This window comes from Teleopsis dalmanni, chromosome 1, assembly GCF_002237135.1.
Source record: "Teleopsis dalmanni isolate 2A chromosome 1, ASM223713v2, whole genome shotgun sequence".
Taxonomy (NCBI): domain Eukaryota; kingdom Metazoa; phylum Arthropoda; class Insecta; order Diptera; family Diopsidae; genus Teleopsis; species Teleopsis dalmanni.
The window spans coordinates 112,866,667-112,884,092 of NC_051846.1; the positions used below are offsets into that span (position 1 = coordinate 112,866,667).

At 27.3% G+C, this 17,426-nt stretch overlaps 1 protein-coding gene across 1 annotated transcript in view; it reads right to left on the reverse strand.

Moving 5' to 3' along the window:
• Window positions 1-5,765: 5,765 nt before the first annotated feature.
• Window positions 5,766-17,426, reverse strand: part of LOC119665586 — an 18,320-nt gene continuing 6,659 nt past the window's right edge. Inside the window, exons 3-4 of the mRNA XM_038074812.1 lie at window positions 6,046-6,195; window positions 5,766-5,927 (exon numbers count right to left, since the gene is read on the reverse strand). Of these exons, the coding sequence (XP_037930740.1) occupies window positions 5,766-5,927; window positions 6,046-6,195 (312 nt within the window). The remainder of the gene's footprint in view (window positions 5,928-6,045; window positions 6,196-17,426) is intronic.

Consider the following 17,426-nt stretch of genomic DNA (forward strand, 5'->3'; position numbering starts at 1 on the left):
AAAAACAGAAATCAGGACTGGATGGGTAAATTGAACTGCAACCTGCTTCGAACTGCTATAAATTTTATATATTCGGTGATATAAAAAGTACCGACGACTTGAACCTTGCAAGGACTGGCTACTCTTTGTTTTAGTGGTAAAAAATTGACCAGCCGAACAGCCGCGGAAAATCACTTGACAAAATTTTTGCCGATCAATTACAGAACTTTTACACCAAAGGAATTATAAATCTACCTAAATAATGGCAATAGGTCAAGATAATAACGGTTAAAATATACTTAAATAAAATGGAGATTCAATAAATAAAATTTTTGTTTAAAAATATATAAAAAAACCGTCGGTACTTTTTATATCACCAAATATTTACCAACACTTAATCAATTCTTTACAAATTAATAGCTGATTTTATTTTTTAAAAGTGCAGGGAAAAATTGCGCCCCAGTTGTTAGGAAACAATTTCGAGATAGAATTAGTGTATTGTTACAAAATATAGACAACTTAATATAAATAAATCCTTTATATGTCAAACTATAGCAGATTATAACGAAACTGGTAGTGGTTCAAAAAGTTACGAATAAAATTGCACAAAATCACGAACATGGAAGGATATTCGAAAATAACCTCAAAACAAATATTCACATGTTTCAAAAAAGATATTTTGATAGAACTTTAACTTGTCACGCTTCCGTTAACCGGTCAATCCCTGAATATCATCTGCTCCTCTCGAGTTGACTTAACAAAGATATCGCATGAAAATTTAGAACTTTATAGGTCTAAAAATTTAATCATTACCGTTTGTTATGGTTAGACGGTTGTAACGGTTAATGGCTATATTTCATTGTAATGCTTATTATATCACATTAAATCAGTGCAAGTAGGTATAAACTTCTAGTACAAGCTTTTGGGTCGATACGATTTTAAAGTGCAAAAAATGTATCTTGTAACCCGTCGTAGGTCCGCTCCAAAGATAAAAGCCTTACCAAACATGAAGATGAAAGCTAGAAGTTATAATAGAAATAACGAAAATTTGAATGGGATTGAAGAGAGTCTAACCTTTAACAAAGTCTATGAACTTGGTCACATCGGTTGAATTAGATCAATTGGACTCGAATTGATGTATGTTGTAGGAAAAACGCGCAAATGGGCAATGCCCTAAGATATAGATCTGTTGTTTGAACATATATTAGAAATGGAAGAGTTAATTTGTTACAATTAACTGTTATTTACTAGCTACACGCTGACTATCCTGTTAAAGCAGAACAGTTACTGCTGCAGGAGAAGGTTATTTGGCAAAACTTGTGAAAGTTATGGAATTAGCCTATAATTTAATTAGTTTAAAAAAATATATAAATATAAAATCTTTATTAATCACTTTTAAAGTATTTCAGTATGTTAATTTTTATTAAAAATCTAAAATGTTGAATAAAATTGATGATTACATCAATAATTTTGTCAGACACCTTATATCATTATTTTTGAATGACATTTGCGATCACTTTTGATCTTAAGAACTAATAACTAAACTCTAATGCGTTCATTTTATGTTAAATTTAAATTTAAATTGAATAAGAATTAGTGCTGATATGATATTTTAAAAGCTACAAATCTAAGTTAGATCTTTTTGATAGCGTAATTTTTAATTACATGCTATAATTACTTAATTAAATTGCAGGCTTCTTAAATGAACAATTCACAGCCTCACATTAATAACGCCAATTAGAAACGCATTTATTAAATTTGAAGCAAATCCGTTTTGCGTTGTTGTTGTTTGAGGTGAGGCAAGGTTAAGTCTCAGTGCAGGTAGTTGAAGCTTTGTGTTACAGTTGACACACTTGATACTATTTGACATATGCGTTTAATATCTAAACTCTGCGAACTTTGCGTTGATTAAATAAATAATTGCTTATGCTTCACCAAAAACGAGATAAGTTGTTTGATTACACAAAAAAAATGTTTCATTAAATAAATTGAAAAACCAACTTGCGTGTTACCTTGAGGCGGCAAAAACAAATTGAGCTCGATTTGAGCCACGTACTAAACACAGAACCCAGAGACCGACCGGAGGCCGTTTCGGGTATGCAAATTAAATGCAGCGGATACTTTACAAAAGTCAATCAATTGCGTGTGGCAAAAATCAAAAAAAAATCACATGCGTTGCATTTAAGTACATGCACAATAAAAAATTCATTAAATTCTTAACTTTTAAATTTCGTGAGAATTTGCATAAAATGTAGTTCAATGTTTGCAACAATAACAACACGTTAAGAACAAGAGCAATCAAGGATTTGTCAATGTTAATAACTAACTTTAACCTTAAACATTGAAAATCTTTTAATGAACATAATTAATTAGTTAATTTAGTGGCAAGTAGTGAGCAAAAACTAATTTAAACGGAATTAAGTCGTGCAGAGTTTCTGATTGCAAAACCAAATCTGTGAATTAATAAATGCAGAAGGAAATAATCAGTAAACTAATAATAATAATTAAAAATAAATAAATTAAATTCTTAATAGTATACAGAAAAAAAGTTTATATATATAATAAATTCCTAAGCATTTTTCAGTTCAACAGAAATAATGAAGCTTCTTAAAATACAATGTTTTTCCTTCAAAATCTTCTGTTGCATTTATTGTTGCAACCTGTTATGAAGTCTTGTCAGGCACAAAGTGTAACCAATTTACAGTTGCAATGTATGGAGAAAAAAATGTATCGGTACGAAGCGATAATAAACCTTTCATTTAACCTTATTAATATTTCCCCTGTTGCGATAGTTGTTTACGCATTTGAGATACTAAAAAAGTGATAAATCCATTTAATCATAATAAAGGGTTCTATCGTCGTGGGATTTCGTCGGACACATATTACAGAGATTTCTAAGATTTCTCAAAAAAAAACGGCATCAATGTGAATGACTGATAAGCTTCGATTAGTTTTGGTACCATTGATATTTCCTTCATTAAAATAATTACCCATAAATTCGAAAAACGAAGAAAGTAATCCATAAATGAAATATAATCAAATATTGTCGTAGGATCACGTTGAGCAGAAGGTGCCCTATGTATATGATAGCAGGCGCGGGCGTGTTGCGAAGCGAATTGTAATGCATTTCGAACTCGAAAAACAAACTGTGTCGGTTTAAAAATCATAATCCCCGTGTTTAAACTCATTGAGCACTTCTCTGTTACAATAGTTGTCATTGCATTTGAAGTACGAAGAAATATATTGGAAGAGAAAAACTTTACCATCAAGTGGTTCTATCGGACACAAGTTATCATAGTCTTAAGTCTGTTTAGATGAAGTTGCAATACCTACTATATGAGATATTTATGAAGAAACTGGATCGGTGTGAATGATTGAACATCTTCTAATGATCATCTTCGAAAAAAAAAGTTTATTTATATCTCCACATCTTTTTGATTGTTTAGTTTTATCAATAATAACGATATAAATTTAAAAAAAAAAAATTTAAATAAATAATTAAGGTTTTATAGGTATATGTCAATAAATAAATTTTTACATAAAGTTTAGTTGAGAGATTTCATATTATTTACAGAATGAGACATGCTAGTAACTGAACAGGGTATGTTGAACTAGACTGATACGACAAGGTTTCGTCAGATTAATTATGATGTAATCGATTTTAATATTAATCACATACGTATAGGTAAAAACAAAAAAAAGGTAAATGTAATACTTTTTAAAATTCAATCATTTTTAAATTTTATTTTAAGAAAAATGTATACAATTTTGTGGATTGGTGGTAAAAATACTGTGGATCCATAAATAGTAATATGGAATACTCAACATTGATTGAGGACGTAAGAGACAAGTTCCAGGATCTGTTGATAAACTTGACCTGTTCATAACAATATTTCATTTTCCTTTTTCGTAAGGAAAATGAAACAACACAGGTCATAACAATATAACAACAACAATATTCTATATAACCAAAAATTCTAAAATAGTATGCCAGCCTTATCACAGAATGGTTATAAAAAAAACTTTAATAAGCTACTTATAACGATCGATTAGCAAGAACTAGTTAGTTATTATTTGAGATTTCTCACTGGGCATTAGAAACTTAAAAAATATAAATAATTTAGGTTTGTAAATAAAAAATATTTTTAAAACTAATACCATACCTTAAACATTTAGGCATTCATTTAAAGCATTTCATACTTGTTTAACTCTAACCATATCGTTGCGATTTGTTTTATTATTTGAGACAATTGCAGAGTTCACAATAGAGGGTTTGGATGTAGTAGTGGCGTCAAAAAGCAAAAAAAAAAGGTTGAAAATCAGTTTGCAAACTAAGACCTTTAGCCATGCTTTCAGTTATTTGTCTACATTGTGTGGTTTAGCGAAATTCTCATTTTCATCGTCTGTATAAAGCAGTACATAGAAGATGAGTTGGTTACATTATTCAAAAGATCTTACACAACTTAAATCAACTTAAAGATCCAAAATGGACTTTTAAAGGAAAAAAGATTACGATTCCGATTTAAGTAGATTCTGACTTCGATTTAAATAAATTCCAAGTCTACTGCTTCATGACTCGAATCATGAAGCTATCTCGGATTTAATGGTTAAACCAAGACCAGAATCAATCGAGGTAGGTCTCCCGTTCGTATTTCTTAACAACGGCGCTGAGTTAATTCCGTACAAATGAACTTAAGACTGTGAACTTATGAAATCAAGGACAGTGATTGCAAATGTGAAATGTGATATTGACCATTAATAAGATAACTTCTTAGGAAATAAGGTGTTTAGGTCTTTCACAAAGATATACAGCACTGACACTTAATACATCCTGCGCTTTATTATATATAGTGTCTCAAAATAATTTACATTTAATTAACACTTAACGTCCCGTAAGTGCCCAAATAGTAAACTCACAAGGGACCGTGGGGTTTAATTAAGTTCATCATTTTAAATGACTGTCGTAGAAACTTAACTTAACCGAAATACAACAAAAACATCAACAAAATTATTACATCTATCGATTTTCTGTTTGAATTTAAAATTTCTGAGTATATGTTGATTTAATAAAAACATCAATTTTTTATACAAATTAACTGCGTTAAAATTAAAATTCATTTAAAAAAGTAAACTTTCAACAATAATTCATACATATTATGCAAGTAGGATCAGTTCGTAATAATCAAATAGTTTTATAGTTTAATTATTAAATACAAAACATGCTTCAAAACCTAATTGCAAACAAATAAATTTCACGCTTCGGGCTGGCAAAAGCCACTTTTAATTTAATTTTTTTCTGCATTTGTTGAAATGCAATGAAATTTTAATTACCACATAAAAAGCGCTAAAATTAAGTTAAATATTGCCATTGTGTTTGCTTATCCACATGAAAACACCGGATAGGTCTTTGCCTTTAACGCTTTCAGTTTGGATAACAATAACTTTCGAAAATAATGAAAAGGGAGGGACGGGGATTTGTTGTAAATAACAAGTAATTAAACAAACTGTTTCCTTGTAAAAGAATAGGTGAGCATTGACAAAATTGTTAAATATACTGACATTGATAATTCGTTGCAATAAATAAAAATTTTTACGGCAATAATTTCGAAACTACTTTATTGCCCATCTAGGGGAAAATATTTTTAATGACAAAAACAAAAGAAAAAAAAAATGGACATAACACTTAGAAAAAAATGTTTTTTTAAATGATATTTGATGTAGCAAATTGCAGATTAACCATTTAAGTCATAATTTAAAAGCATTCCAAATTGACTTATTTATGGTACTTACCCGGTAAACCAAGGACCGCGCGGTCCATATAGAAATCTCTTAGCAGTTTTCCATCTTTTTTTAATATGACTATTTTTGGTTTTTTGCTGTAGTGCAGACGCATTTAGGCGTGTCATCTCTTCTACTTGACGCACCTTCCATGGCATGACAATTTTTTGCTAAAAATTAGCTATGATTAGTATCACTTAAAACTAATTTGAAATTGATTGTCATGCATTAATTAATTAGAATTTAGTACATCCATTCAAAAGCGAACGTGAGATAATTTTTTTTTACCTGAAAGAGTCGCCGGTTTTCTGCTTGGAATGTGCCACGTTTTTTCGAAGCTGCTTTACAGGATTCATAGCACTCGGCCCAGTAACGATTAATTGGTTCCCATAAGTTGAGTTCGGTCTCACGCTGATAGGTGTCATATATTGGCTTTATCTGCAATTAAAAGTTAATATATTTTAATGGGCTAATAAGTTGCTATAGGTATAAGCATAATAGTATATAATATATTCAAGTGAACACAATTTTCAACAAATTTATGTTTAGTCATTATATCATTAGTTCAGTTTAAATTATGTAATATTTTGCATGTCTGAGTGATGTGTGCAAATAATATTATTTATGATGCATACATCTCGATCCTACACTTATACGCATGCGCCAACGATTTAATGTCAGTTTCATGGGTTGCAATAAATTACGCTCATCCGCTGTGGCTGCCGAGATTTAAAATAAATCTGCAGCATCTTCAGCTTCTTTTAGTTTCAATTATAGCGAAGCGTTGGAAATTATTACAAATTATGCATTAAAACAAAATGAAATTCCAATAACATGACAGAAAATGTTATGAAGTAGACAATTAAGGCGGTATTAGACGACTTTGTGACAGACGAGAAGCTTATTAATTAATATTTAAATATTTATATGTAATCACATTGTGATTAGCTTTTAGGAATATCAATATTTTATTTGTAGGTAAATAGTTTTATTCTAAAAATATTTTTAAAAATTTAATTTAAATTATTTAAATAATAGTAAAGGGTGCTTCAAGATACTGGAAACTTTCGCTTCAAAGTACAAAAAAAAACCGTGAGATATGGAGGACTTAATATAACTCTATTGTAAAAAACGTTCAGTCAAAATCAAAAGGGTATAAACTTTATACTATAAAGCAATTTCTTAACTCAACACTTTTCAGTTCATTAAATATATTTTAATGCCTTATATGTTTTTGTACTGATATAGGTCTAAAAATCAATTTATTTTCATTTTATATTATTTATAAAATATAAATAATATTTGTATTTCGTATTTCGTACATCGAGGTTTTCTTTTTATCATGCACACTTAATCTGCAATCATCATTTGAATCGAGCAATCTCTATCTTCGAGATTTTGATGAATTACGTCGTCTTAATCGTTAAAGGTTGGTCAAAACGAGGCTAGTGACCTAATACATCTCAGCTTCCTTTAAATATTTTGTGCCATTTATAACCCGAACATCATCGGATATTTATATCATCATCTTGTCATGCATGACATAACATATCAGTTCAGCAACGTGAACATGACATCACACTCAAAAGTATAATTGCAAAAACATCTGAGTAACGTATCTTACTTAAATCTTTTATGGTAACATGCTACAATGTTACCAACGTATAGATAAAAATTATTACAGTATTTTTTATATGCGTTTTTCTAATTTAATATTGAGAATATTTATATTGTTTTTTACAAAAATTTCTTCTGAATTTTGTTTTTATTTAGTTTTTAGTGCTGTTAGCTGGCACTTTTTTGTTAATTTCGTTTTTGGTTTTCTAATAATTGCACATTTTACTGCTCTTGAATTATGCTTTAGGTGAATTTTCTTTCACGATTTTAGTGACAATAAGTGCACTTTAACTATGCTTTATTTTAAATTTTATTTGAGCTAAGTAGAGGGAGTTTATATTGAAATTGGTATGATTTAAATATTGAAATTAATATTGTTTTATACAATTGTATTTTTTTGAAAATTAGAAATATCCATTAGTTCAAGTTGTAAATGAACATTGACATTTTTAGTATATGGCTTAAGCACTGTAATGCTTAAGAAAATAATTTTTAGAAAATTATTTTTGTATTACTTGTGATATTATGTTGTATGTAGATAGGTAGTACGTGCCAATACCCTATTGACATCTCTTATGTATAAACTTGTACTAGTCAACGTTATAATATTGCCATGTTAAAGGAATATCGTATAGAATTTATGCATGAAAGTAATGAATCACTTGACCGCCAAGTGATCTTATGACACCACGCACACACACGACACAGAAGTTATAAGAAAAGACAGTAATTGACTGCGAGAACTACCAAGTGTATACGCATACAATACAATATCAGGTTCATCAGATTTCAATGAATCTGTGACAACAGTACTAATGACATGGAAACCAGCCTAAACAGCTGATTGTCACTTTCACAAAACTGATATCTTTGGCAATCTTAAATAAGAGTGACATTATGATTCGAGCAGCGTGGAAAGGAAATAAGGAGCATGTGTTTATATTGGCAAATATACCAGTATTTATTTTGTAAAGAGGTTTTTTCGAACAGTAGTGAACTACAACAACAAAAATTTTATTTTTTTTTTATATTATAATTATTTTTTGAGACTGTAAGTACCAGAATTCGAACTCGGCTCCTGCCAAATGTGAAGCTCAGAATCAGCGCACCTTAACCAACTGATCCAAAGCCGTACTTGACTTTTTTGTTCGCATATTTATCTGGAGTATTTATTTTGTAAAAATCTTTAGGGCAAGATAAAGCTTACAAAAACAGGGTTTGATTTAACCATAAATTTATTTATTGCATTAACCATTACTGTCATATTTAGTAATATTCGACCAATCCAACAAAATCCGTAGATTAAAATTTAGATATATAAACGTCATTATTCATTTTATAGCGACTATTAATAAAGCAACCCTCTAGCCTTCTTAATGAAAAAGTCAAAACGACTTCGAAACGTTAGTAACACTAAACAAAAAATATTAAATGTTATAACTTTTAAAACTAATGTTTTAGTTTTAAATATTTTGTTGACTAAAGCCTATTAAAATTCATTAGTATAAAGAAATTAATTAAAATTCAGAGAAAAATGTATAGTTAACTAATAAGAACTAAAAGTTATTGAGTCTATTTAATACAATTCACAAGGTGTTTTGTTAAACCACGTGACTGACTAGATATAGTTGTGGAGGTACTACATTAATTCCCATGCCTATTTCACACCTATTAATTCTTATGGCAGCAATAGTAATGTAAATAATTATATTATATGATCATAATATTAATTATATAAAAATTTTTTATGTTATTATAATTTATGTTATCCAATTCATTTGAGAATTTTTAATTAGTTACCATAATATTATATATATTATATATGCAGTGGACAATGTACCTCACACAATACAATAAAGCTAAAATATATGAGGTGGTAGGGTAATTTATAATAAAAAAATTATAGTGTGTTTGCACTCTTAATAGCGAAAATTTTGAAGACGTGCATACAGGAATTCGTAACTCAAGCAGCTCCAAAACGAAAATAAGATACAAATTGTAAATAGATACAAATATATGTAGACATAAAGAAACTAGTAAATCCACTAAACGAATGTTTTGCATTTTATTTTTTAATTTTAACGAAGTTTCAGAAAGTTTTTCATTGTTTTAGACTTGTTTTCTCAATTGCCTAAGTGAATAAGTGAAGAAGCCTAAGTTCAAGTTCAGTATAAAGGAAGTATGCACCATGTAACACAATGACGGCGTCTTAAAGGCTGAAAGCTAAATGCAACATTAAGTCTGTGGCGTATGTACCGACTGAAGAAATTTATGGTGAAAAGCGAAGCCCATAATGGAGAGTATTTTGAAACTATTAATCTATCACTCACACATACTGATGTGAATACTTTAAATTTATTGTGGCATTATGTAAATGAGGTAATAATTACTAACAATTTTAAAGTTGTTAAAAAATAGTAGAAGTGCTTATAAATTATTATGTCAATATACATAATAAGCAACTATTAGTTGTTTACTCATATATTTATATAATTAATTAATGTTCGTTGAACTAAATTGACTAAATCTTGTTTCGACGAGTTAAATTATTAATAATTTGAACTAAAAACATGATTTTATATATTTTAATAGAAATAGTTTGTAACATAAATTATTTAGTTTAATCAGTTTTAGTAATACAGACCCATATGAAAAAATATAATGCAAAACGTGGTAGACTACATATTATATGGGTTCCACATTAGTGTTGCGTCATACAAGTTAAATGGTTCAAAACTTATTTTTAGCATTTTAGTTTGAAGACGTCGACAACATAAATCACTTCTACTGTTATCATTCATTATTTGTAAAAATTAGATTGAGATTATTGGGTTATAATGTTCTAAACAAGAACGCGAGTTTTGAAATGCATTAATAAAACTTAAGAAATTGGATTCTATATATTCTATTTTTTTCAGTTTTACTGCTTTTAGATTTGTGCATAATAGTCTGTTGACTTGTTTTACGATCAATTCAAGAATACTAAATGAATTAAAAATCTTTAATTTTCTTTTGTTTTAATTGTTTTTCTTAATGAATTAAATAAAAAGACCAATTAATTAATTAATTAATTAGAATTCTTCATAAAAATTCTAATTCTTTTAGATATTTTATAAAGAAAGTGTTGGTGAAATTATTCTTTAATTACTTTAATGCTGGTACTTTTTAATATTAAATATATTTAAACAAATTCTCTAAACAAATTGTTTCAAAATCTTGATTCTGCGTTTTTAGTACATTGAGTTAATACTTCTTTATTGTTTTTTTTTTTTTATATTTTCACATTTTTGGTGCTGTTAGCTGCACATTCTCTTCTTTAAATATATGAATTTGAGCCAGGTTAACCACTGATTGTCAACATAAATCAAGTATAGGAATTAAATTATGGCGTTTTATACATTACTCCTCTAAGTAGGTATACCGTTTCACTCCATTTTAAATAAAAATCATAAAAATACTCACATGATATTGCAATATAAGTTTCATCATTCTGCGTGAGAAAGGTACTCTGAGAAAATGGGTCAGATAATATATACCTAGATTAAACATATCAATGGAACATAACCACTTTGTCATTATTTTCAATGTAATGCCAAGAATCTAAGACAATAACAAAAATGTAACAACTTTGAAAAGCAAATTTGAAACACACAAAATCAACAATCCAACTCAAACATAGTCAGTCTGACAGACCCATTTATATTGTAATATAAAAATTGATAACCAAATGTCAAAGAGATCTCTATTGAATTACTGATGATCACTAAACAAGATTCTGTTATAAAATCTTAAAATTTAGATAAAAAATGTGAAGATGGATTGCAAACGACTATTATCAAAGACGTTAGGCCATTCCGCTGCCAAGATTAGGCAACGTATATTGTTAAATCTCAATAATCTAAGTAAATGTTTCTATTTATGGCTTATTGCTCGAGATATCTGGTTTCAAAATTGTAAACTATTAATGCTGATTAATACAGCAAATAACTGTATAGAGCAGTAACTATCCTTAGAACTCAGCTACTTCAAAATATAGCGTAGTAGAACAGTTCTAAAATATATATACATATATGTAGAAAGAAGCAGTATCTTATCTATCTTATTTCAAAGAAAACGTGTGCAAAATAATAAAATTTTGATATGCTAAAAAGAACTTAACAAAACTTTGTAGACAAATCAAAGTTTTCCGTAAATATAAACTAAAAGTTTACAGACAAATCCACTTTAAACCATCATAATTTCCAAACGCAGTCAAGCATAAGGACATACCTATAAAGCATCAATTAAAAGTATATGGAATTAAAATTATTATATGGTATGTACATTTTAAACTATTTAGATGAACCGTGTTTGAGAGATTTATGATTTTTAGATAGCCATTTTTTAGACTGACCTTTCTTTTCAGCTTTGTATTTAAATTAGTACTGAAATTACAGTTCGACATTCTTCATGCTTCATTCTTCTGGTGTTTTTATATAGGGTGCTCTTTAAATATACGGAAGAGGACCCTATACCATATATCCACTTTCAATATTTTTATTTAAATTTTATAAGTTACTAAACAATATTAAATTTTGTTCATAAGCAATACTAAATTCATATATATATGTTTTGAAATCAAACCTAATGAGTAGTAATGCTTAAGAACTTGAAATTATTTTGTAACATTAATTACACTATTGATAAATTATTTAATTACATAAACTAAAATCTAAAAAAAAACAAAATATAAACTTATATGCTTCAAAGTTTTAATAATAATAATAATTATTGAGTGTAGAAACAAGAAGTATCATAAAAATATACAAACGGAACTGAACAATAAGCAAAAGTACCGCTTGAGTAACTCATGATATTTCATACATGACACAATAGTTGTCACATTAAAAGTTTTGATACACCTAATAAAAGTACTTATCCAATTTGAAGAAGTTAATTGCCTCTCAACGCATACACTAACATTATTGAGTTTACAATTTACAATGAAAAATCAGTTTAAATAGCTAAAATACTTTAATACCAAAACTATAGTCTTCAATAAAACTTGGTCTCATATGGAACCATATGAAGTCACGGCTGCGGCTGCAAAGGCACGTTATGGCATCATGATGCGTGTTAGTGGAAATTATGCTATGTTGTGATTGCTATCTTTTCCAAAGCGTCGTCTACAGCAACTAATGTGCAATGAGTTTTTCTGCTACAGACACAACCGAATCCATTTCCATTTCTACAGTCGCCGCAAAAGTTAGGTTTTTTCAAATTGGCTGAAGAAGCAAGTTTGCATTTTTCATAAAATAAGACCACTTTCGAATGTGGAGTTTAGTTTGAGAAAGAAAGTCCAATGCGACGATCGCGAAAATATTTCCTTTTACGGCGGAGAAATGGAAATTAATTAAATACAAATCTTACGAAAGAATTTAAAAAAGTTATTTTTTTCTTTGCATATAATACAAAATGAATTATTTTTGGTGCTTAACGATTTTTGTAAGTGTAAGAAAATATTTGAATTTAATTTTAAAATAATAAGAAGGAAAAATTAATATTAAATGTATCAAAATGTATCATGATGAAATATTATTATGTCATTTGTTAATTAAAAAAAAAATTGTGAGATAATATAGTAAAAAAAAATTAAAGTGAAAAGACGAGATATTCTAGTTTTTATATTTACTAGATATTTTTAAAATGTAATAGTGACTTATATAACACTTTTACTTAAAAATATTGACATTATAAATATATAAATACAAATTTTAAAAAATTACATATACATACGTTATGGGTATATATATAAATATATATCAAAACTTAAAAAAGGAAAATAATTTATAAAAATAAGAACAAGCGTGTATAACATACAGTAAATATTTCAAATTATTATTAAAAATAATATACAGTAAAAAAATAGTATCGCATATAGTACGATATAATTGGTAATAAAATTTTTAATTTAAAAAAATTCATAAAAATAAAAACAAGTGTATAACATAAAAAATTTATTCTTAAAAATAATATATATTCCGTGCATTAACGTATTGAAAAATATATTATTTTTAAAAAATGTGTAAAAAGAGAATTATAATATAAATTTATCATTTATTTATATTTATGAATATTAGTGCTGTTTATATCCTTTGACATTCGAACGGTCAATATCGGGATTCTGTTTATAGCGTTCTAAAAATCTTTAACTATTAGAATAGTTCAGTTATCCATTTTGCATTAGGCAATTTGAATAGGTATTATTCAACAGTTATAATTTTGTTTATTATATTGCTTGCTGGGTAATTTTAAAGTTAAAGAAATTATAATTCTCATTAAGTTTATGGGCATTGTTCTCTATAAATTATTGGAAAATTGTTTAAATTGAGTTTTTTTTTATTTTTTTTTTTTTTTTGTGTAACGTATGTTGGTTATCTTAAGGTCAGTTTAAGAAATTATATTTGCAAATCTTTATTAATAATAATGTACTAATCAAACAGAGAAATTTACAAGAGAATAAAGTTATTTAAGACAGATTTTATTCATAATTTATTTACAATATCTATCAGAAGCACACCAAACATTTCCGATATAGTTCTTTATATAAACTATAGAATGTACATATATATATTAATTATAAATTTAAACTACAAAACATATGAGAATAATAATTTCAACTAATTTTGAGACTATGTTGCGACAAATACAAATACGCATAAATAATTCCTTATATATAAACCCCCTACGTTATCGTTATTGTATAGTATATGTGGTCTTATGTCACGTAATCGGCTTTGATTCTTGCTAAATAAAACAATTGTTTTGCATATTTTTTCCCAGGTAATACATTATAGGATCCGTTGATACTAAATTAAATCCAGACATTTCAATCAACGAAACTAGCCCTACCTTCATTTGTGATGCATTAGCATTATCATGTGCTAGTAACTAGTAAAGAGTGAAACTTATACTACACAATTATCCATGCAATGATATATTATATATCTGGACATGCTACAATTTCAATAATAAAACAATTCTAACGTTTTTACTAAAGAACAGTCTAAGCCAATGCTATAGCCTAAATAGCCTAAATCTGTTTCCGAGTTTTTCCAGGATGTTGAATATTTGGCATATAATTGAAATCTGAACTGTTTAGATTGTTTCAATCATATTATAAACAAATATTTGGAAGATGTGAAAAACTTGAAAATTATATTAACGAATTTTTAGTCGTAATTTTTACTGGAATTTTATAACATATTTCCAGTGAACATTCACAATAGACTGATTTTTAAAGTTGGCTGCACTAAAACTTAAGGCGTAAAAATTTTAAACCTAACACTGAGTTAAACCTAACTCTGAAGATTTTAAGAGCATTGTTGTTGCTTCACACGTTTTCTTTCGTAAGTTGTGAGTATTTTTTTTGCTACTCTGAAAGAAAAAAATTATGGCTATTGTCGAATTATTATTATACACATTTTTATTAAAGAAACGATTTTTAATAATTTAAATAAATGCTTTTTAAATATATCATACAATCAATCCTTTTTTTTTTGGTATACAAAACTAAATGTAGTGATTAGTCAATATGATTTATTGATAGTGAACTAAAAATTGGTGTATAACTGCTGAGGTATCGTTTTCATGTAGAATTTTCGTTCACAACTATTTCATTCAAAATTGAAAATAGATCTATATAAGTTTTCATGGAATTTATTAGAAAATACCCTTTAAATATATTCATCACATTGTCAGGCTTGAGGATAGCTTAGTAATCAGAAGCTAGACATATATATCACATCAAACTGAAATAATAAGAATGAAATACAGAAATGAAAATTGGATTTTATATAGAAAATATTAGTTTAAAGTGGATAGAAGTGAAGTATAGATTGATCCTAGTCTATGTCGAGGCTCAGAAACATTGTTACGTTAGAAATAAATGACTTGAATAATGACAAGTAACTGTTTTGGGCTTATCCTGACTACATTTGATAGAGAATAGTTCTTGGTATGAGACAGCTTTTGATAAATCTAAGCAAACACAAGTTTTTATGACCAATTTTTTTTTCTTAAAAAACTCTTTTTGAGCGTATATATTGGTTAATACTAGAAATAATACTAGAAATAATTTTATCATATAAGTCTGTACTAATCATAAAAGTTTTTTGTAAAAAACTAATATCTGTCAGTTGGTTTGTGTTTAAAGAAAAAATATGCTAAAACAATTTCCAAAAACTTAAATATATTTAGCATGAATCCCACTAAGAACGTTTATTGGTGGATTTGGTTTGATTTGCATTATCACATTGTTAATGTTAACTATAATGTAAAGATCTGAATGGTATATATGTATTTAAAATTACTTAGAGAGTTATCTTATCAGTTATGTGAAATATATAATAATTGCAATAATAATTTAAAAAAAAAAATTCATTATTAAAAAAATTATTAGCTAATGTTACTTAATATTATATCTACATTTATAATGCAGATTAGGAAAATATTTTTTGATAAGAGCTAAAATTAAAGCAATAACATAAAAAACGTGATACGAACTCTCAAGAGAAAAGATAGTAAAATTTATTTTTGTTTATAAATTCTTATCAGTTTTGCAATGATTATTTAGCTAGAATCAACACTATAGAAAATTAATAAATTAAAATAAATGGATATGATTCAGCAATTTTTGCAAATTATGCGGTTGGTGTATATTTATATAAAAGGGAGAGTAAGCAATATCCTTTTTTTGATTGAAATAAATGGATGTTACCCTCTATTTTATGCAAAGTATGAAGCCGAAATTAATTTTTATAGGAAGAGAAAACAATAATAATTTTATTATTTGTAGTTTAACCTTGATATTTTAGAAAGAAAAGACTAGACTTGCAATGCAAAGTGTTTGATAGCATTTATTTTGGTAAACGCCAGTATAAACTTTGTTAGTAGTTACTCTACATGGACACAAAACTTTCATTTTAATTAGACCCATGTGTTCAATTTTTTTTTTTTTAAATATAAATAGAGAATTTTTCATTTAAATTTACTAACGTTAACAAATTGCTTAAAATATAATGCAAGCATAAATTTATTTTACAAAGGCTATTATGTTAGTAATAATTTTTATTTTAATTAGTTCCTTTTTTTTAACAATGATCTTTTAACAAAATAAAAGTGCATTTAATAAAATTAAATTAAGAAAAAAACTAATTTTTATTTTACTGAAGTTTTAGTACCTTCAGTAAAATCATTGCAATTGTATTTATAAATAAAAGTTTATTTCCCGTCCATTAATTTTTGCGATCATAAAGTTAATCATTTTAGCCATTAATGGCTCATATCTGCTAGAGAGCAATACAGTAATATTAGTGTTATTCTTCTTTTTTAGAGAAAAATTAATTAAATTTACAAATTTAACTTCATACATTAACTATAAATCAGTATAACCTAATTAAATTGACATAAATAGTTGTTAATTATTCATTATACGATTATGGCTTTCACTGTCAATCGGAAATATGTATTCGTCTTTCTTAATTTTTCTTCATTAAAGTAAATATCACTAAAGTCAAACATTGACAACAATATGTCAAACAATTAGTTCAAAATCCGAAACCATCTTCCATAGTAACAGACTATGGGACTATATACAGATTGGCATAACTAGATCGATTTGTCTTGTGATATTGATTTAGTTTACATTGTTTATATTATTTATGTGATTAATATTTGTGTTTCTTAACTACAAAGAGTACTGCGGACCGAAAAAAAATTCTAATATTTTTTAAGGACCTGTAAAATACTCAATATGTTTTGAAAGCGCCACAATTGGTATTCTCAAAAATTAATGTCGTAAAAATGAAAATATAATATTTAAATCGACTAATATCACATACTTTCAATGGGTCGCGAAACAACGGTTGAGAAATCCTAGTTTAAATGGTTTCCGCGTTGGATATGTAAATCTTAACAAGTTTAATTCAAGTATACCGTCTACTCATAAAACTGTTCAAAATATTAAAAATAATAAAAATAAATTTAATTTTATTATAAATACATAATTTTTT